The 22,321-nt window shown below is 45.2% G+C and overlaps 2 protein-coding genes and 1 long non-coding RNA gene across 9 annotated transcripts in view; 1 reads left to right on the top strand and 2 right to left on the bottom strand.

The window, feature by feature from the left end:
• Positions 1-225, bottom strand: part of LOC310757344 — a 39,856-nt gene extending 39,631 nt beyond the window's left edge. Inside the window, exon 1 of one of the 3 annotated variants that reach the window (XR_014545077.1) lies at positions 71-225. This is a non-coding gene — a long non-coding RNA (uncharacterized lncRNA). The remainder of the gene's footprint in view (positions 1-70) is intronic. The other 2 variants (XR_014545078.1, XR_014545079.1) reach the window with 2 other exon arrangements.
• A 2,173-nt stretch (positions 226-2,398) lies between these two features.
• On the bottom strand, positions 2,399-16,188 carry GTF2H4 (general transcription factor IIH subunit 4). 3 transcript variants are annotated; one of them, XM_083601925.1, is made up of 14 exons: positions 16,058-16,188; positions 14,634-14,770; positions 12,971-13,075; positions 12,578-12,709; positions 11,244-11,340; positions 10,390-10,478; positions 9,052-9,163; positions 8,883-8,951; positions 7,818-7,901; positions 7,418-7,550; positions 5,607-5,737; positions 5,357-5,404; positions 4,226-4,304; positions 2,399-3,109 (listed from the first exon to the last, which is right to left on the bottom strand). In XM_083601925.1, exons 2-14 carry the CDS (start codon positions 14,762-14,764, stop codon positions 2,937-2,939), a joined length of 1,383 nt encoding a protein of 460 aa, XP_083458051.1. In that variant the 5' UTR covers positions 14,765-14,770; positions 16,058-16,188; the 3' UTR covers positions 2,399-2,936. The 3 variants fall into 3 exon arrangements, with proteins under 3 accessions (XP_083458051.1, XP_083458052.1, XP_083458050.1); XM_083601926.1 differs by having other exon boundaries at positions 12,971-13,103; positions 15,947-16,101; XM_083601924.1 differs by having other exon boundaries at positions 15,947-16,072.
• The window catches only part of VARS2 (valyl-tRNA synthetase 2, mitochondrial), a 34,171-nt gene continuing 28,027 nt past the window's right edge, over positions 16,178-22,321 (top strand). For 2 of the 3 annotated variants that reach the window (XM_083600527.1, XM_083600528.1), the window contains exons 1-5: positions 16,178-16,310; positions 17,337-17,709; positions 19,704-19,788; positions 19,989-20,089; positions 21,026-21,147. In XM_083600527.1, the coding sequence (XP_083456653.1) occupies positions 17,431-17,709; positions 19,704-19,788; positions 19,989-20,089; positions 21,026-21,147 (587 nt within the window). In that variant the 5' untranslated portion in view covers positions 16,178-16,310; positions 17,337-17,430. Of the gene's footprint in view, positions 16,311-17,336; positions 17,710-19,703; positions 19,789-19,988; positions 20,090-21,023; positions 21,148-22,321 lie in introns of those variants that run through there. The other variant, XM_083600529.1, reaches the window with a different exon arrangement.

The raw sequence follows: 22,321 nt of genomic DNA on the forward strand, positions 1-22,321 counted from the left end.
AACCAATTATTGTACCTTAACGGTACAACCCTCCACCCCAACACAAAAAAAGCGAAATACATGTACTTACCCTCATTGCAAGCTCATTACCAAAACTTAAGGCGCCCAAAATGGCTGCACTATTGAAAGCGGAACGGACCGTTTCCTTATCGAGCACTACGTGGCGCTTGTTTCGCTTTGCTTTTTAGGCAGCCATCCAGTCTTCTTCACAATAGCAATTTGTGCGGCACCTGTTTAGGAAAGTGTGCCATTGCATATGTGCAGAGTGCCGTATCGCCCCCCCCCCCCACTCCAAATAAGCGAATGAATGAATACGTTTCTGGGGGCGGGGTTGGGGAAAAGGATTTGTTCCATCATTACTGTTTATTATTTTCATTAATCATCTTTATACAGTATAAGTAACTGAATGACTCCTCACCCCCACCCCGCTTCAAAAAAACGTGACCGAGAGAATGTCATTTGTTAGCCTCCATATAGCTCAGTGTGGGGCTGATAACACCAAGGTTGTAGGTTTCATCTTCCTGCATTGCAGGGGGGTTGGACTAGATGACCCCCAGGGTTCCTCCCAACTCTACAATTCTATGATAATAATAAAATTTGCGCGCGCCCCCGTTTCCTTTACACCCAGGTGCTTAAATGCTTATCAAGCCGGCAAATGATTTCAGACATCTAACGAAGTGGATTGTTGCCAGTGAACCTGACCAACCTGACCATACACACCTCTCAGACTCCGCGAGACGCTTCGGTTTCACACTGGGAGCGATTTGCAACAGCACATCACTGACATCTAGTGGCGGATGGTGCGAAACCGGCGCCAAAGACGCGAGAACAGATGTTAAAACAGCTGGACGCAGGCGCCTACGGGGAGTGGAACGTGACTCACCCAGCTCGGGTCCTCCCAGCGCTGCCCCCCGCCCCCGCTGCTTAAGTTATGGTCCCTCAGGGCTCCTGTGACCACGCGATGGAGGTGCCCCATAGTCAATCTGGCAGCAAGAGATGGGAGTCAGGTGGCCCCCCCAAGGACAGCAGAGGAACCTGCTGAGTATTGTAGTCAGAAACTCCCAGCTCAGGGTGTTGGCCCTTCAGTTTTCTGCTGCTTCTGGGGGTGCTTTCCGTGCTGTTAGAACGTTTATACTTTTAGTTCACAAAATGTATAAACCGCTTGATTGTAAAAAAAACCCCACCATCCTCAAAGCATTTACAAAAAAGGGTTCCTTTTGCCAAGCCCACCCAGATATGTAAAGCTGACATGTATTTTAATACACGATTTCATTTTATAATGTATATATTGAAAGTGCGGATTTCATTTGTATTTATGTCATTCTTTTAGTTTAAACTTGTTTTAAACTCTTATTTTATGTAAACCACATAAATAACAACAATAATAATAATTTATGATTTATACCCTGCCCATCTGGCTGAGTCTCCCCAGCTACTCTGGGCAGCTTCCAATCGAGTGTTAAAAACAATACAGCATTAAATATTAAAAACTTCCCTAAACAATAAAGGGTTTTTTTTTATTAACAGGTATCCAAATTCTGTCAAATTAAAAGAAATATTTTAATACCTAAACCTATCTATGCCGTTTTCTGCCAATACTGCACTTGTTATTTTGTAATTACCTTTATATCCCACCAGTGGCGTGCAGTCAGTGGGCGAGGGGGACTAGGCTAGTTGCCTAAATTTCCCCTGGTGCCTCCTTCTCAAAGCCCAGGAAGCTTCTGCCTGGTTCAGGAAATGAGGTGTGATGTTCACGGGCAGAATGTCACACACGTGACATTGCTGCTGCCCCCTCCCCACAAGCTGGCACCTATGGCTCTGTTCCCCTATGAAAAATTCACCACAAATCACTATATCCCACCTTTCGTCCAAGGAACACACCTTGGCACTACAAAAATGAGGAGGGGGTTAAGTCTGGCACCCCCAAACTTAGCCCTCCAGATGTTTTGGGACTACAACTCCCATCATCCCTAGTTAACAGGACCAGTGGTCAGGGATGATGGGAACTGTAGTCCCAAAACATCTAGCGGGCCGAGTTTGGGGGTCCCTGGGTTAAGCCAATCCTGTGCACTCTTACTCAGAGGAGCTGAATTGGGGGGGGGTGTTGTATTTCTAAGTAAGTGTGTGCAGGATTGCAGCCTGAAAGCCCAGTCACCCACTCGCAAGGGAGCAAGCCCAGATGGGATAAAATACATTTCATCTAGATTGCTCAGTTTTTTGTGGGCTACTTTCCATGGCTGATTAACCACCTGGCCCAAACAAGGGTTGATTCAACTTTGGCACATAGTCTAGCCTGTAGTTCTTGACCTCTCTTAGGGTTTCCTCGATGTACTCAGCAAACCGGTGTCCTGAGCTCCTCCGTAACACAAGGAGAGAAGGGAAAGGAACCCATCTAAAATAACTTCAGATGTGGGTGTTTTATTGATACTTCTATCGCAATAAAAACATTACAAAAAAGAGGCTATTTACAAATCTGATCCGATGTTGTTACCCTGCTTGATCCAGGTTTTAGATCCAACTTTCTGTTTAAACGGTGTGAGTCTGTTCCAAATCCATGCTGGCACCCTGGCACGTACATTTTAAACGGCTGCTTAGTTGTCTTAACCTATTCCGTATCAGCAATAGCCCAACTGGAACAGCGGGGCCACATCCGCTCAGAGAATGAGTGGCAGCCGGCAGCCGGCAAGCTTTAGCCACTTCTGTTAAGAGGAAGCTGAACCTAGAGACGTTTTCCTGCTCCTCTTAATCAGTTCTTGACCGGAGGGGGGTCATCAGACAATCCCTATGAAACCTTCTCCTCCTTCCTCTTTGTCTCTCTGCAACTCCTTGACAATTAGGGGCAGGGGGGATGCAGTTAATACCCCCACCCTGACTCCTGTTTCCCAGCAGAAAAGTGCAAGGAGAGAGATCTGGGAGTGCCGGCAGTTTCCCAGCCTTCAGGAACTGTGTTTCTGCCGCTTCCAGAAGCGCTTGACGTCCGAGTGGCCGGCGGGCGTCACCACCATGAGACGTTTGGCCGGGTTCTCGAAGACAAGGACCCCCAGCTCCTTTGCGTGGTTGCGCAGCAGCTCAAAGTCGACCTGGGACAGGAACTGGTTGTAGAGGACACCTGGTGGGGGAGAGAGAGATAGCAGGAAGACATGGTGAAAAAGCACAGAGGAGAGCTCCAGAGTTTGAGATGCGAGGAGAAGATGGGGAGGCAGGCAGAGAAGGGTCAGGGAAAGGAACAAGGTGGCAGGGAGAGGATTGAAGGGGAAGATGGTGGATGCAAAGAAGGGGGGATGAGAACCATGGTGGAATTGATTTAAATCAAATTGATTTAAATCACTAGTCAGTAAGACTTGATTTAAATCTCTCTCTCTCTTTTTTTTTTACAAAAAGACTCATTCTTGCTGGCATAATCTTAATATTTACAACCAGAGGAAGGTTTTCAGAGTACTTTTTCAGAGTACTTTTTACAGTTATATCAAAAATTACTGATTTGGTTATACTCTTAGAAATACATAGATAATTACGAAATGATTGTGAGGTTTAATAAGTTAACTATCTATATTGGTACAACTTTTCTGCTGTACTTTATTGGAAGGAGAAAAACAATCATTTCCTTAATAACAATTAAAAAATTTTATTTAACTAAAACAATAACATTATAGCATATGTATCCATGATTGTTAACTGATGTGGTTAAACAATTTTTTTTTCTTTAATGAGTTTTATAGCACACATGAAAAACTTAAAACAAATCCTTATTTCCAGACGAATAGCCTTTGGACTATAATGTAACTTAAATAGAAAACTATCTTTAGAAAGATTTTTTCCTCCAAAAGCATGTTATTTTAAAAACCCAATTTAAATTTAAAAAATCCGATTCAAATTTTAAAAAACCTGATACGTTTTTTTAAAAAACATTGATTTTTATCCACCCTGATGAGAACACAACTGGCGCGCTGCTCTTCCGTGGTTTCCAGAATCTGGTGTTCAGAAGCATTGCTGCATCTGACCATGGAGGCAAAAGAGCACTTGATGTGAAAGGAGGAAGAAAAAACACAACATGGGGGAACCCAGAAAGGTGGATCTGAAGCAAGAAGGAAGTTGGGTGGGGTGGAAGACGGGAAGATAATCTGCCAGAACGCAGATATATTTCCACTAGAGATACGCCCCTTCTCTTTCCCGTGTTCTTCTCTCTTTTCCACCCCACCGGAGTTCCTCACCCACAGACCCTCACCCTCAGAGAAGCGGAGTCTGTCTCGTTCCAGCTCCCACAGCCGAATCTGATCTGTGATGGTGGGAGGCAGCACCGGGGTCTATGGGGCAAGACATCAGAGAAAGAGTCAGGGACGCATATGGAAAAGACAACGGGGAAAACAAAAGATGATCAACCGTATTGGCCTGAAATATAAGCCTCACTTTCCCCCCAAATTCCGACCGTGAAAAGTTAAAGTGCGGCTTATATTCACGACCTTATGGTATGCAGCCAGGAGCTTGAGGAAAACAGCACCAGGAACAGTGAGGAATGCGGTGGCTTATATTCGGGTATTTTATATCCCCCCCCCATTCTAAAGGTGCGGCTTATATTCGGGTCAATACGGGATTCCTACTGCTGCAGCAGCAGAGGCTTCCATTGGAATCTCCCTAGCAGAGGTTACCCAGAATCCTCAAGGCCACATTCCAATTTCTCTTGCCAACATGTGACGCCCATCTTTCCATAAGAAGAGCCCTGCAGGATCAGGCCAATGACCCATCTAGTCCAGCATAATGTTCTGACAGTGGCCACCCAGATGCTCACGGGAAGCCCCAAAATGTAGCCTGAGTGCAACACTATTAATTAACAATAATAAAATTATATACAGTGGTACCTCTGGTACAAACTTAATTCATTCTGGAGGTCCGTTCTTAACCTTAAACCGTTCTTAACCTGAGGTACTACTTTAGCTAATGGGGCGTCCCGCTGCCGCCGCACGATTTCTGTTCTCATCCTGAGGTAAAGTTCTTAACCCGACGTACTACTTCCGCTAACCTAGAAATAGTACCTCAGGTTAAGAACTTTGCTTCAGGGTGAGAACGGAAATCATGCAGCAGTGGCGCAGCGGCAGCAGGAGGCCCCATTAGCTAAAGTAGTGCTTCAGGTTAAGAACAGACCTCCAGAACAAATTAAGTTCTTAACCCGAGATACCACTGTATCCCTCTCCCGACTTGCGATTCCAGGCAACTCGCATTCTGCCTCCAAACAGCTGAGCTGGAACATAGACTTATCCCACAAAGTCATAAAAACAGCACCAAACCCTTTGGAAAGGGAGGCGTGATCCTTTTATGCAGCGATCCACTGAGTGACCACACCCCGTGCCGTAATCCTCACCTGCTTCAGCATCACAGAGTGAGCTCTGGTACGTAGGAAATGAATGATCTGTGGGAGAGAGAAAAGAAAAAGGGAACAAGTAGAGCTGGCCTTAATACTATTTGACTGACACCATCACTTAACCGCTTCTACTATTCCCAGTGCTGGCTTTGTCTGTGCTGGGAAACCAGCCCAGTAGACAGAAGCGAACCACACTCTGCTAGGCTCGCTTTAATCTGGTTAACCCAACAGCCTCTCCCTGGTTCCCCACCTGGTCTGCCGTGATGCCATTGGCGATGGCTTGCTGCACGCTCTCCCGGGTGACTTGAGCCACCACCAAGTTGGGGAAGCGGTAGAGCATCTCGGAAAAGAGGGCGATGAGCGCAATCTGTAGTTCAGAATCTGGAAACCAGGGCAGAGACAGAGAAGTCAAGAGCTTAACTTTTGAAAGTAAGTACACCCCTTCTACCCAGAAAAATGTCTACCAAGCTCAGATTTTTTTGGTGCGTGTGAGATGGACAAAAAGTTACTCTGCACATGCTCACATATACTCTCTTTTAGTATTATTTCACAGCTGAACCCAAGAATGGAAAATTCTTAAAACCTGGGTGGTAAATAGTAAAGTAAAGTAAAGTAAAATTTATTTATACCCCCCATCTGGCTGGGTTTCCCCAGCCACTCTGGGCGGCTTCCACCAAAATATTAAAATACAATAATTCATCAAATATTAAAAGCTTCCCTGAACAGAGCTGCCTTCAGATGTCTTCTAAAAGTCAGATAGTTGTTTATTTCCTTGACATCTGATGGGAGGGCGTTCCACAGGGCGGGTGCCACTACCAAGAAGGCCCTCTTGTCTGGTTCCCCGTTTGAACCTACCCTACCTGCAGAAGGTCTCAGATTCAACCTCAGGCATTTCCAATCACAACAGCCTCTGTCTCCCGGAAAGCTGCTGCCAATCATAGCCAAAATTGAGTTTAGTGGACAAACAGTCTGACCTAGGAGCTTCCTAATCCTGAACTAGACCCCGGTGAACCTGGCATTCACAAAAGCCCTCCAACAGGGAGGATGATGGTCCTGAATAATTAGAGGCTACCTATCTTGGTCTCCTCTCCATTTAAGTGCCATTGGGTTACAAAACCAGCGTTATCATTTTGGATCTGCGGAGGTTGTGGCAGGGAGGCCCGCAAAACCACAAACAAGAGGACCACAGAAAGCTGTCTTAGACTGAGTTGCTCCAGTGAGCCATTGAGTTCAGTATTGTCTACCGGGGTTTCCCAAACTTGGGTCTCCAGCTTCTTTTGGACTACAACTCCCATCATCCCTAGCTATAGCAGGACCGGTAGCCAGCAATGATGGGGAACAGTAGTCCAAAAGCCACCAGAGACCCAAGTGCAGAATTCAGCAGCCAGGTTGCTCACCGGAGCAAGACGGTTTGAGCATATTACACAGTTCCTGGTCCAACTGCACTGGCTACCAATTAGTTTCCGGACCCAATTCAAAGTGCTGGTTTTGACCTACAAAGCCTTAAACAGCTCAGGACTGCAATACCTCAAGGATCACCTCTTTCCATATGAACCTACCCAGACCCTGAGATCATCTTCTGAGGCCCTTCTTCGTGTGCCTGCTCCCCAAGAGGTCCAGAGGGTGGCAGCACGAAAACAGGGCCTTCTCTGCAGTGGCTCCCCGTCTGTGGAATGCTCTCCCCAGGGAAGTTTGCCTGGTGCCTTCATTATACACCTTCAGGTGCCAGTCAAAAACGTTCCTTTTTAACTGGGGATTAACCGGGCATTTGGTTGATCTGGGTTGGGGGGGGCTGTTGGGTTGTAGTTTTCATTAGGTATTTTGTGGTTTTATATCTTGATTTTATTCTGTGAACTGCCCTGAGACCCCCAGGTGTAGGGCGGTATATCAATTTAATCAATCAATCAATCAATCAATCATTAATAATATGGGAAACACGGATTAGCTGAGGCTCCCCAAGGTTTCAGGCAGGGGACATTCACAGCCCTACTTGGAGATACCAGGAATTGCACCTGGGACACATGCAGAAGCTAAGATCCACCCTGGGAGTCAGCCTCTGACCTGTGTAAGCATAGATCCTGTAGTTGGTCTCCACAATTATGAAGCCTTGGTAATGGGTGTCCACTGCGGTGCCCGAGATGCCAGAGGAAAGGTTGATGGCCAGCCGTGTGGGGTAGTAACGGCGAGATTTCCTCTGGAAGGGGAGAAGGACGGATAATGGCAGCAAGGTGCCTGCAGGCTTGAAATCCCTCATACCTACCTAACTCTGTTTACAGGTGCCACTCTAAACTTCCACTTTGAACTCATTTAAGTTCCGCACCTTCGCAGCAGGTCCTCTAAAACGTTCTGTTCCCCAGCCTACAACAGGGGGCACAACTTTCTGCTGTTTCTTCCACCCTGTTCTTTCCCGGAAAAAACCCACATACGATCTAACTCGGCCAACGTCCTTGTGGGGTCTTACCTTTCTCTGAAAGACGAGGCCAAATTCCCGAAGGTGTTGGAGGAAATTCAGCAGAGACTCGCTCATCCCTTCCACGGAATAATCCTGGGAACAGATGGGTGGAAATGGGGGCTGATTTTCACACACATACACGGTGGGGGGGGCACCACTTGGATCATTCAGTGATTCATGCCAGGCCAAACTACTGAAAACCACCAGGAGGCAATGCAAAATTTCTCTCTGCTGCAGTGATGATAGCGCATTCACACATGTGGGTCAACATCACCGCCGGATGCTGCCGATATCAAGAACCTGCATGTGTGGAAGAGCCTACGGACATAACACACTTAACCATGCTTTGTTTTCCTGAAGCCCAATATAAACATCACCTCCAAGTGACTAAAGCTAAGAATGTGGTATTCTGAAATGAGGAGGGAGATGCAATCTGATTTTGGAAAAAGCATGATTCGTGCATTCCCCGCCCCCAGTCTTATAAAATCACAGAGCTGAAAGGGGGCAAGGACTCTTTTTCAGCCTTCCACTTTTGGGCAACCGTCTAGGCTGAAGCATATTCCCTTGAGGTAATGTAGCTTATGAGGGGAAATTTTTAAAGAAGGGACACAATAGAGATTTGTCAAGTTATAAATGGGAAAATAAACAGGAATCAATCCTAAAAGGCATCTGGGGGAAAGGGGAATGTTTACCTTGCAATGCAGAATTATGGAGTTGACCCCTCCTATCCTTTTGCTCCCTGCTTTATAGGCTCCACTAAAAGAGTGCTCCCCCCTTCCAATATCAACCATCACAGACCCTACGATCGACAGGGAGTGGTGCCACTACTGGTACTGCCTGGATGGAGCTGCAGGGCCTCTTCCGTGGTGGCTCCCTATCTCTGAAATGCCTTCCCTTGGTAAGCTGTACCTGCCTTTGCCCATGATTAACACCCAGGAGGAACTGGATGGCTGAAAGACCATGCTTCCTGGCAGCCCTGAAATTCTAGAGTGTGCTTTTCCTTGTATTTTCAATTGTCTTGTTTTGCCACTTTGCTGTTTGCCAAACTGGGAGCTGATGGGGGAAGATGCTCACCTTGCCAAGAGTGGAGAAGCTGAGCTGGAAGAGAAAGGAAAGAATCTCCACCAGATCCATGCCCCGGGTCTGTAGGGGGAAAGAAGAGGAGGTTAAAACACAACAGGGAGATTGCCAGAGACCGGGGGGGGGGGGCAAAGACGGGGAGGTTGCCCCCTCTTCTCCTCACCTCAGCCGACTGGAGATACTGCAGCATGAAATACCAGAGCTGAGATGAGGTATCCAGCAACAGGAACTGGAAGCCAGAAGATGTGATGCAGGGAGGCTCCCCAGGTTCAGAACTAAAGAGGAAACACACAGAGGCTGGAGGAAAACAGAATGAGGTCCTCCTCTGTGGTGTACTTAGGTCTAGTAGCTCCACCTGGTACGCAGGCTGAGACCCTACCTGCCCGCGGACTGTCTCGCCAGAGTGGTGCATGCTCTAGTTATCTCCCGCTTGGACTACTGCAATGCACTCTACGTGGGGCTACCTTTGAAGGTGACCCAGAAACTACAACTAATCCAGAATGCGGCAGCTAGTCTGGTGACTGGGAGTGGCCACCGAGACCACATAACACCGGTCCTGAAAGACCTACATTAGCTCCCAGTATGTTCCCGAGCACAACTCAAAGTGTTGGTGCTGACCTTTAAAGCCCAAACGGCCTCGGCCCAGTATACCTGAAGGAGCGTCTCCACCCCCATCATTCTGCCCGGACGCTGAGGTCCAGCACTGAGGGTTTACTGGGCCGAGGCCATTTAGGGATTTAAAGGTCAGCATCAACACTTCGAATTGTGCTCGGAAACATACTGGGAGCCAATGTAGGTCTTTCAAGACTGGTGTTATACACTGTATGCTTCATTAACTATTCTCAAGTAGGCGGTGAATGTGGATTTTAAAGCCCACCAACAACATGCAGTTACCTATAAAAGGTAAGATAAAGGACCCCTGGACAGTTAAGTCCTGTCAAAGATGACTATGGGGTTGCAGAGCTCATCTCGTTTCAGGCCGAGGGAGCGGGCGCTTGTTCACAGTTTTCCAGGTCATGTGGCCAGCATGACTAAACCGCTTCTGGTACAACAAGACACCGTGACAGAAGCCAGAGCACACGGAAACACCGTTTACCTTCCCGCCACAGTACCCATTTATCTACTTATACTGGCATGCTTTCAAACTGCTAGGTTGGCAGAAGCTGGGACAGAGCAATGGGAGCTCACCCCTTCGCAGGGACTCAAACTGCCGACCTTCTGATAAGCAAGCCCAAGAGGCTCAGTGGTTTAGACCACAGCGGCACCTGAGTTCCTATGCAGCAATCAGCACCACCATTGTGACATGGTTTGTTATGTTGCCCCCAAGTTGTTCAAGTCAGTGGGGCCTGCCAACTAGTGGCCATTCTTTTAAGAGTGACATGGCTTGTGACAGGACCAGTACTGAGAACTGCGCATGGGATGCTGAGATAGCTTCTTTTACCATTCATTCCTACTCCCTCAACCCCATAGTTTGTCTGCCCCCTTCTTCTTTGCCACTTACCTCTTCATCAGTCCGGCTTCAATGAGTAGCTGAGCTAAGTCCTGGCTCACGGCTGCACTTGGAGAGCCCACCATGAAATGCAGAATGACCTAGGAGGACGCACAAAAATGGAACCGGGTGGGAGACAAAGGGTTTGTCCAGACTGGTTCGCCACTGGAAACAGGCCCTGGTGCATCCACACTGTTCTACCACAGCTATGGCAAACGGCCAGGCAAACAATCCATCTTCCCACAACCCAGATGAGGTGGTGTCTCCAAAAGCCTCTTACAATGGAGCCCCGTCCTTGCACCACAAGGACAAACAAAGGTGAGGATATTTATAGCAAGAGTAATAAAAAGAAATTGTTACTTAGGGGAATTGAATTTAATTCTAAATTATATTCCGGAAACATGGGAGATTACAAGGGGTCAAAAAAAAAATGGATGTACCGTGCCATATTAGAAGCAAAAAAACTTTTTTTGATGAATTGGAAGAGCCACAAAAAGATTCCATTGAGCACATGGATTGATAATATGGACAGACTAGCTACATACAAACGAATTGCATGTCGACGCAAATTAAGAATGGCTAAATATGAAGAAATCTGGAAGGAATATTTAAGCAATAAGGCTGACAGTGGTGGGAAGTAGGGGGAGGAGAGGTGGGGAAATATTGTTAAAAAGGTGTAGTCATAGGTATATCAGTATTCAAATATGAATTGTCAAATTGTGTTATTAGTGTTATTGTGGTTTTCGTTGTATGTGTCTATTGCGGTTGTATGTATTGAAAAAATGATTAAATAAATTTTAAAAAACAAACAAACAAACAAACAATGGAGCCCTGTAACAGAGCACAAGGACAAACAAAACACTCACCTCCCACCTCTCCTCGGCGTACTTGTCAAGAGACGGGACATCCCGGGCATGCTTGTCTGGGCCCAGCTGGCCAGTGTCATCAGACCAGGCCTTACCTCTGCAGACACAGGATGAGATGCAAGGAATGCTGTTGGACAGTTATAGAGCCAGCAGAAAGCCGCAGGAGGGACAGAGCTTTCTCAAAGCCATAACCCCTGACAGAATAACACGAGAGGTGGCATTCTGAAACCGGCCACCATTGCCTTCCACAGGTATGAAAGCGACAATGTCGTTCTCAGTCAGAAAAAGATGGTTGTAATCTACGTGCTCTTTTGCTCCCAAACATCTTACCTTCCACATCATGGTCAATTGCGATCCATGACATGAAAAGCTCCTCCAGCTCTCAGGGGCAAATCCCAGTACAGGACTTCAAATCAATCACATTTGCTTGGTTTGTTTTGCTTCTAGTAATCATGGTTTCTTGAAGGGGAGATTGACAAGGAATACGCAGCATGCCATTCCCAATCACTGATTACACCAGGGTTTCCCAAACGTGGGTCTCCAGCTGTTTTTGGACTACAGTTCCCATCATCCACTGGTCTTGTTAGCTAGGGATGATGGGAGTTGTAGTCCAAAAACAGCTGGAGACCGAAGTTTGGGAAACCCTGGACTAGACGTAACCATGTCTGTGCCAATGCCAGCGTGAGCATTAAACGATGGCTAAAGCAAACCATAAAAATGTGTTAGTAGTAATAATAATAATTCACATGCAAGGAGCAGGCAAGTTTCTGAAAAATCCATGGTTTGCAAGTCGCCCCACTGTATCTGTGTGGGGCCATTAGAAAAGAAGTTTTCTTTATTTCATTGCTCTATTTATTAAGAAAAGCACTCCTAATTGCAATGCAACCAAAGCACGTCGGCAAGAGGCCTGGTTTGCGCTTAACACCTAACCATGGTTTATTTTGCAAATGTCTGATTGGTCTGAATGTCTGAATCCAGCCCAGCTGATTAACCACGGTTTGTTTCCTGGAAACAAGGTGAGCCCATGGCTTGTTGCTGGCTTGCAAACTGTGCCTTGTTTCAACTGTTGTTTGGCAATATGCCTCAGCCAACAACCTTGGTTAACCCATCCCACCCCAGAACCTCATATGCTACAAAGATACAAGGAAAGAGCAGCTTAAAAACAAACACGAGTGCGGAAGAAACAATCTGCGGCTTGTTGAACAAATCAAGGTTAAAGCAAACCATGGTTTAGCGTTGTGTGTGAACACAGCCACATACGGGATTATCTCGAGTGCATTAAATGCACTGAGCCTCTGCCTTGGTTCCTAATTCTCTCCATGGCTCTCGCTTACCCTCCCAGCAAAGCGATGCGCAGGTTCTCCTTAAAGATGGGGTTCAAGACGATTCCTTGGAGGCCGCCAGGGAGCAGCTGTGTGTGCCACAGCCGCAGCCCCAGCAAGACATCTGAGCTTTCATCCTGCTCCCTGAAAGGCAAGAAGCAATTGTGAGCTAAGCTGAGTGCAAAACCGGGCTCTGGGGAAGATAAGGATCAGCCGGGCTGTTCCCTTGTCGAAGCGAAGAATGTAATATATGAATTGGACCAGAAGATACTCAGAAACTCATGTGTGTGTATGAATCACTAGGCCCCCACAGAACAGCGGCTTGGTTTCTCTTGCTGTTCTGATACTTCGCTACACAACCCGAGCTTTTGCTTCCACACTGTCCTGTCACAACCAGCAACTCACTTGGTGAATTCCTTCTTGACCCATGAGGCCACAGCGGCCTGAGGGAGGGGCTGTTCCAGGAAAAGCATCCTCATGACGTAGTTCTTGGCCAACCCTGGCAGCTCTCTGAAAATGTAAGAATGCAAGGACAGTGCTGTGAACACAAAATAAATAATAATAATTTATACCCCGCACATCTGGCTGGGTTTCCCCAGCCACTCTGGGAGGCTTCCAGCAAAATTTTACAATATTCATCAAATATTAAAAGCTTCCCTAAAAAGGGCTGCCTTCAGATGTCTTCTAAAAGTCAGATAGCTTTTTATTTATTTGACAACTGATGGGAGGGCGTTCCACAGGGCGGGTGCCACTACAAGAAGGCCCTCTGCCTGGTTCCCTGTAATTTTGCTTCTCATAGCAAGGGAACTGCTAGAAGGCTTTAAAGGTCAGCACCAATACTTTGAATTGTGCTCGGAAACGTACTGGGAGCTAATGTAGGTCTTTCAGAACCGGTGTTATGTGGTCTCAGCAGCCACTCCCAGTCACCAGTCTAGCTGCCACATTCTGGATTAGTTGTAGTTTCTGGGTCACCTTCAAAGGTAGCCCCACATAGAGCACATTGCAGTAGTCCAAGGGAGAGATAACCAGAGCAGGCACTACTCTTGTGAGACAGTCCGCGGGCACTTAGGGCTTCAGCCTGCGTACAAGATGGAGCTTTTATAAAATACTTTTATACCATAATGCAGGGGGTGGCTAATCCGAGGCCCTCCAGACATTTCTGAAAAATAGCTCCCATTTTCCTTGCCCTTGACTCTGCTGATGGAAAACTGACGGGAACGGCAGCAACATCTGGAGAGTCGGAGATTAGCCACAGCATCTCCTGCTCAGAAGGCACCATTAAGAGTTGACTGTAGGGATGGGGAACCTTTGGCCCTTGAGATGTTGCTGGACCACAATTCCCATCCCTCTTGACCATTTGCCATGGTCCAAAAACGTATAGAAGGCATCAAGTTGGGGAAGCATGAGCTGAAATAAATTGCTTAAAACACACAGATCAATGCGCGGACGGTTTAGCGTGTAGCAAAACTGCTTTCACAAGCGACGCCAATCAAGTATTTTAAGCATCTACTTTTTTTAAACCTTGGAAACATGCTACTGTTTATTTTATTTATGTAATTACAAGATTTTTTATATAGCACCTGTTCACATAAACTAACAAGGGCAATGTGCAAAATGAAATAACAGAAAACAATACAAAATATAATCACAGGAATGACTGGCTCATTTAAAACAACAACCTGTTGGAATAATACTACTAAAAAAAAAGACTCCCCTTTTCCTGTTCTTGTGAATGGATGCAATTATATACTAAAAGCACCATTTAAGCAAGACACTAGAATGCATACAATAAAATAAAATATCTGCACATCTTGTTTACAGGATTCTCACCCAGTGCAGGCAACTTTAGAGAATCAAGGATTCGTGATTCAGTTAAGGTCAAGCCTAAGGCTGTAATCCTAACTCCACTTACCCAGGAGTAAGCCACATATAAACAGGACTTACTACTAAGTAAGCATGGTTAAGCTGGAAATGTAAATAATATAGTTCGGAAGTAAACTGATTCTTTTATTCCACCCTCCGCACTCTGGCCAGCACCCCAATATTTGGGAAGGGGGTTCTCGCTCACCGAAAGACGGCTAGGCATGTGGCAGGATGGTTGTAGAGCCGGTCTAAGATGCCAGGGCTGAGGCCCCGCAGGAATTCATGAAGGTTCTTGCATTTCAGCTGCACCCTCTGCAATTTCATCACCGACTCCATAATAATCTACAGGAGGAAGGAAGTTTTAAAAGGGTTTTTTTGGGGGGGGCAGGATTCTGAATCCAATTATTATCAGCACAGGTAAGCACCCTATTGTGAATCATTGAATTGCAGGGTGGGAAGAGACCACAAGTGTCATCTATAATAATAATAATAATAATAATAATAATAATAATAATAATTTATTTATACCCCGCCCATCTGGCTGGGTTTCCCCAGCCACTCTGGGCCGCTTCCAACAGAATATTAAAATACAATATCCTATTAAACATTAAAAGCTTCCATAATCTAGCCCAACCCCCTGCAATGAAGATCTTTTGCCCAACTTGGGGCTCAAACCCACAACCGTGATATTAAGAGTCTCTAGAAGAAAGTATAACAGTCTGAGCTTGTCCTGCTATGCAAAACATAGACACAAGTAGAGTCAGGATCTTTGCCCCTGTGCAACATTGCAAGCTCATTCTTCTTTTTCCAGATTCCTTACTCGCCTTTAACCAAAAAGGTGCCATATCAGGTTACAGTAATATGTGACTACTTAAGCGGGTTTTTTAATGATTAAGTGGAATACATAATTCTGTTCCATACACACACATAAATACTTATCGGTCAAAATAATATATAATCTGAAAAATAAGGTGTATGCGTTTAAAATAATAATTTTATTGGGGTTTTTTTAAATAAAACAGCAACAGAACAAGATGTCTGCATGAATATATGCAAGCTTAATATCTTACAAATACAAAGCCCTTACCCTGAGGCGGGAACCAGCTCAAGCAATAAAAGAATATTCCATATTTCTAATGAGGAAGTCTCTCCTCCCTCTCGCTGCCGGCCTCAATTGCCCTTACAGTACTTCCACTACAGGCTGCGATCCTGCTCAGCCGGGCTCTGAAGGTGCAACGTCTACTCAGGAGTAAGCCTCACTAAATCCAGCGGGAGCTACTCCTAGGCAGTAACTGCTTGAGAGCCGCCTTCGAAGGGTGCTAATTTACCTTGAAAGCCTGGATAGGAATTGCACCGATCGTTGCATGACATTTGCAAAAAGTCTTTTGCAATTTCTTGGCAATGCATGCGGCTTTGCGCTTGCACTTCCCCGTCCCACAACTAATTCCCAGCCAGTCCCGTCGCCTCGAGGAACCCCTTCTTCCTTTCTGCAACGCCCCCTTAGTCTGCAATCCTCACCTCGCTCCCGGGAGAGTAAGTCCCATTGAATTCAATGGGGCTTCCTTGCGAGCACGCGCTCCCAAAGCTGCAGCGCTGCGCTCTCTCCCCCAGCCTCGATCCAGACCTCACCTCGCATGCATTTTCCCGATCTTCAGCTCCTCCGGATTTCTCCTGGCTCAGACAACCCAGCAAAGCCCTTCCTCTTCCTAGGGCTCTAAGCTCCCGTCATGCATTTCACACGAGACAGACAGGAAACCCGCCAGAGAGCGGTCGGGGTCGGCCTCTCGCTCTGCACGTGAGCTTCTTGCGCTCCCCCCAACCCCCGGCTGCAGAAAAAAGCCGCGCGCCCCCTTCTCCCTTTTTGCAGCGGGTGCCTCCGAAGGTAAGAGTCTCTTAGGAAACTTCATTGCAAACATGTCTCTTTCGATCTCTGACCTGATCGGAGTCGTTGCCTCTCTCCGCCCCAGTATTTCAGATTGACATTTTCTTTCTGAAGCGCAGAGTTGTTGGGCTTTTTTGGCACCGTGGCTGTTTCCTATTTTCGGCATTGATTTCTTATTTTTTTTTGCTTTCTGCAAGAAAATGTCTCAAAGTGACTTGCGAATGCCATAATGTGTGAAAAGAACGTGACAGTCTGTTTAAAAAGACACAAAGAAAATGCAACAAATGTCCTTAAAGGATCGGTCAAGACCATGGCAAATTTCAAGTGATTTTGTGTGTGTTTTGGAAACCTGTACCTTATATTGTATTTCATTGGGTTGGCTATGTCTGAAGCAAGAGGGAGAACAAGCACACTAGTGGCCAAAATTGTTGAAACCTTTTGGAAAAAGGGTATTTCTGAGGTTTGATGGCTCATAACACCACTTTTTTTTGGGGGGGGGAGTAATACCATAAAGTCATTGGAAAGACAATTTAATGAAGAATGTAATGCAACAAAGTTTGTTCAATTATCTGTATTCTATCAAATGTTATAGCCAAATAACCAGAAACTGGAAGTGCAAATTGCTTAGGTTGATATGCAATAGCTTTCCTTCATTTGAATGTAGCCAATGAGTATGAGTGTTTAATAATAATATTATAATAATTTATTATTTATACCCTGCCCATCTGGCTGAGTTTCCCCAGCCACTCTGGACGGCTTCCAAACAAGTGTTAAAAACAATCCTGCATTAAATATTAAAAACTTCCCTAAACAGGGCTGAAAAAATCATGAAATTCCCACTAGTGGGCGGTAGGGACCAAGTTGACAACACCTTAGCTAACCATTCAGTATTACATTATTGCATCCACCAAAACTTATTTACAATGTTGAATTTATCTTGCTGCTGTCCGTGTTTTCAAATGTACAGAATTCCCCTCCCCCATATATTCAATAAACATTTAGTTTGCTTGGTTTTCTTTTCTGCAGGCTCCACCCACCCACCGTGCAAAGACGGAAAAGAGAGCTTATGGCACTGCGAGACGGGTAGCTGTGTGGTCCCTACCCCATGCCTGAGAACTGAATGCGTCCAATTCCAAGCATGCCATTGCCCCAGTACAATTCTGGGCCTGTCCAGCACCTGTGTTCTCTCTGCCGTCTGCTTCTCTGGGCTGAGAAGAGGCGCTGGGGGGCGCCTGGCGTTTGGAGGTCTTACTCCCAAGCGAGGAAGCCTGAAGGAAACCCTACGGATCTCCATAGCCAAGCAGGGAAAAGCCCCCACCTGAAAAATAAGGCAGAGAAACAGAAACGGCAGCGGGAGAAGCTGGAGGCCATTGAAGCTGGGCTGCTTGCTGGGTCCAAGGTGAGGCGGTGCTTGGAGGACCAGAGACTTTGGCTAGTTATTTAATAGGGGAGAGTCGAGTGAGGAAGGGCTGTTGCTCAGAGGGAGAACATCTGCTTTGAATGCTGAGGATCTCCGGTTCAATCCTTGACAGGATTGTTAAAAGTCATGATTTTTTAAAAATAATAATTAAAAAACGGATTTTTAAAATTTAAATTGCATTTTTTTAAATTTAAATGGCATTTTTAAAAATTTAAATGGGATTTTTAAAAATTTAAATAGGATTTTAAAAAATAAAATGCTTTTGGAGGAAAAATCTTTCTGAAGATAGTTTTCTATTTAAGTTACATTATAGTCCAAAGGCTATTCATCAGGAAATAAGGGTTTGTTTTTAATTATGTAGCATGAGGCTTTATATGCAATGTTTAAATTCTTCGGTAAATGAATTCCATTAATCCATTCGCAATGTCATGCTCTTCCAGAGGTTTCTGTAAGATTATTTGGGGCAGTTTTTCTAATGAGATGCTTGTTTTTGCAGTTCTCAAAAATGTGAAATTGTGTCTGCAGAGATAACATGCCTTTTCTTCAAAGGAAAAAAATGTTATAAAATAAACATACAGAGTTGAGGAAAAACCCTTAATCCCTTTGTTCTTTTGCAAATTTATATACACAGAATCAACTCCTTACCTCTTAAATGTTAAGTTCTAAGAGGTTCAATGAATAGATTGTTTGGAGTGGAATAGATCTGCACAAGTAGCTAAGTGTGAAGCCGTAAAAATGAAAGTGCAACCTTCTGAGCAGAATACTCCACAAGTCTTGGGATCTTTGTGTAATAATTGTGCAAGTTTCTTATTCCAAAAAATGAAACCTTCATCTGGTTGTAAATATTAAGATTATGCCGGCAAGAAAGAGTATTTCTGTCTTACTGACTAGTGATTTAAATTGTGATTTAAATCGAATTGATTTAAATCATATCCACCCTTTGTCCATTAGTTAATGAATTTTGGAAACAGATTGGTAAAGAAATACTGGGAATTGTGGGAAGGAACGTGGAAATAACTAAATTAATGGTTCTTATTACCTTGAGTAGTAACTGAGTTAAAAACAAAAGAGGAATGCAAATGGGTAAAATTGGTAATTGCAGCCAGGCAGGTTATAGCGAGTAATTGGAAAAATGCAGAAGAGCTAGGGGTGAACCAATGGAGGAAAAAACTGAATAACATTATAATTTTAGAATACCTAACTGTGAAGATACATAGAATGAAAGGGTTTAAGGTCAGTGAGAAAGAGGAGGATTGGTTTGAGAAGATGTTGAATTATTTGAGTAGGTTTGAACAATTTGGGGCAATTAAAATGTTAAAAGTTAAATAAACCTTGTGGAAGGAGGAGTGTTAAGGTATATAGAAGTGTGCACATGCTTAATTTGAATAGGATATTATTGAACATGTATATTATTGAATATTGTATACCCAATGTATCAGCCGCCTGGGGGGTTTCACTGTTTGTGTTTTAAAAAGGTAAAGGTAAAGGGACCCCTGACCATTAGGTCCAATCGTGGCCAACTCTGGGGTTGCGGCGCTCATCTCGCTTTACTGGCCGAGGGAGCTGGTGTACAGCTTTTGGGTCATGTGGCCAGCATGACTAAGCCGCTTCTAGCGAACCAGAGCAACACACAGAAACACCGTTTACCTTCCCGCTGGAGTGGTACCTATTTATCTACTTGCACATTGAGGTGCTTTCGAACTGCTAGGTTGGCAGGAGCAGGGACCAAACAACGGGAGCTCACCCCGTCATGGGGATTCGAACTGCCGACCTTCTGATCGGCAAGTTCTAGGCTCTGTGGTTTAACCCACAGCGCCACCCGCGTCCCTGTTTGTGTTTTGGTGGTTGTTAAAAAATAAAATTAAAAAAATTAATCCTATCCACGCTGATCCTCAGCCTCTCCAAGTAGGACTTGCGGAGGAAAAGCATGAGCCCCGCCCTGGGAGCCATTTTGTCTCTGCTGTATTTTGCAGGAGCAGCCGCCAAGCCAAGGCAGGAGCCGAGCCTTGAAAAGCACTGTTCTGTATGACATCCCAACCACAGCTGGAGAAAAGAAAGGTAACAGTGGGGGAAACAGAACTCCTTGCCCTTTCCATAGCCTCCTGCATCTATGTCTGTTGGGAAGCCGGTAGTTTCAGAATGCTGGGTTCCACACCTTGTACATTTTATACAGATCAGTTCTGGGATTTAATGGAAATACGCATTATTGGTTTTTTTGCTTTAATAACAGGAACCCTCTGTTGCATTCTTCCCCACAGATACCTCGGCACCGCTGCCTGTCTCGTATAGCCCACAATATGTCGAAGCTGCCTGGTATTCCTGGTGGGTGAAGGAGGGATTTTTTAAACCAGAGCACCAGGTAGAAAAATCGATGCTGTAAACAAGTGGTTTTAGGTGGGTTGTGCCGTAAACAGGCGAACCAAAGGTGTGCTGCCCTTGAGAGTTGACAGATGGCTGAATGGCAGAAATGATAACCCAAGAGGAACACTAGATGTAATAATCAAAGGGCTGAAGTTAACAGAAAAGTAGGTTTTGGTGGAGAAAAACACCTTGATAGAGAGTTTGACGGTGGAACCGATGACTTACAGCTGTCAAGCAATGACTTCCAACACCTGCTGGGAATGCACTAACTCTGGATTATTTGCATCCATCACGGGGTTTAACTCAGTTGCACACAAAAGCCTCCTCAATCCTGGGATTAGATGGGTCTTGGATCCTTGCCTGCAGGTCTCCCCTTACTTTTTTTCTTTTCTTTTTTAATATTTATTTATTTGTTTGTTTGTTTATTGGTTTTCACATATCACGTTACAATGCAGATGTACCAAAACCAACACCATTTCCTCCCCATCCCCCCATACATTTACATTTATATTTTCTCAATATTATTCTTTTCTCCTTCCTCCCACTTGCCTCCGCCCCCACTCGATTTCCCCCACATTATACAATTTACAATAATCTTTGCATTCTACAATCTTCTCAAATGATCTATATATTCTTATTATCTTTCCTTACTCATTTTTCTTCCATCCAGTACTTCACATTTTAATCTAGGCATATTAGCGTATTTTTTTGAGCAATATTTTGCCATATATTCATCAAAACATTTCCGCTCCTTTTTAAATTTTTGATTTGACTGATTTCTTATTATAGCAGTTAATTTTGCAAAAAAATACTTTTTTTTTGGCAAACCTTGAAATTAGCGGTTCTGCCATGGTTACCTTGGTGGTGCAGTAGCCACCAGGCTGTTCTGACCTTGGACGCTGCTGATCTCTCTTCCTGTTTCTCTTTCCCAAAGCACCTCTTGCCCCATCGGAAGCCAGAAACGTTTTCGCTCTCTCTCCCTCCGCCAAACGTCACGGGGTCCCTGCACCTGGGCCACGCCTTGACTGTGGCTCTTGAAGACGCTCTGGTACGTTGGTAAGTGATGCTCTGCGTGGTCATGTGGGTACTTTGCCTCCAGCAGCCGATGGCTCCCCTGCAGCTTCGTGTTTCTCGCTCATGTATTCATTTTTAGATTTATAGCCATCAAGCCCATTAAGATATAAGGGTGAGTGGCTTGCAGCAGGTATACATTGGTACCTCGGGTTAAGTACTTAATTCGTTCCGGAGGTCCGTTCTTAACCTGAAACTGTTCTTAACCTGAAGCACCACTTTAGCTAATGGGGCCTCCTGCTGCTGCCGTGCCGCCAGAGCCTGATTTCTGTTCTTATCCTGAAGCAAAGTTCTTAACCTGAAGCACTATTTCTGGGTTAGTGGAGTCTGTAACCTGAAGCGTATGTAACCCGAGGTACCAGTGTACAAATATGCACGAGGGGGGTTTGCAGTTCATGAAAAAGAGCCTGTGCTTTTGATATAAGGCAGCTTCTTTGCTTCCAATGAGAAGTCTAAAGCAGAGGCCTCAAACTTCTTTTATCCGGGCCACACTTCCAGAATAAAAATTTGCTCACACCACGCTGAATTTTCCATTGATAAGAAATACATTGGAAAACAAAAGAAACAACTGCTAGCAGAGTCATAAGAGCATCAGTTGGTGCTCTCGCTGTCCCTTTGAAAATATATTCTGCCAATAAAATATTGTCTTGAACTGCACTACACCGAAATGTTTAAATGTTTCTCCGATTGTCCTTGAATTTTCCCCGCCACACTTGCCACATTCCCCTGCCACATGGGTGTGGCGTGACACATCCTTTGAGAACCACTGGTTTAGAGAGAGGGGTCCACAGTCTTGAATGTATCACAGCCCGATTTACAGGGCTCCCAGAACTACAGCTCCCAGAATTCTCTTGGGGAAGGCATGCCTGTTTAAAGTGGTATATTACTCTCTGTTCCTCCACCAAATGTCACAGTGTGGATGGGGCATTGGCCTGATCCAACTTAGGACTCTTCCAATATTCTTAACTTTTGTACAGAAGGCTATGTTCCAGCTGTGCAAAATTCATAGGTTTCGACAGGCACACCCCATAGGCATCTGTCTCCGTCCAGGAAATGGGGAGGCATTATTACAAAGCAGGGACATGTTCCAGCAAGGCAAAAGTGCTTGAGGAGGTTGCAGAGCACGGCGTGGCCTCAGCAGTCCACTGAGGGCTAGGCA

This window comes from Podarcis filfolensis (assembly GCF_964270895.1).
Source record: "Podarcis filfolensis genome assembly, chromosome: 2".
NCBI classification, from domain to species: Eukaryota; Metazoa; Chordata; class Lepidosauria; order Squamata; family Lacertidae; genus Podarcis; species Podarcis filfolensis.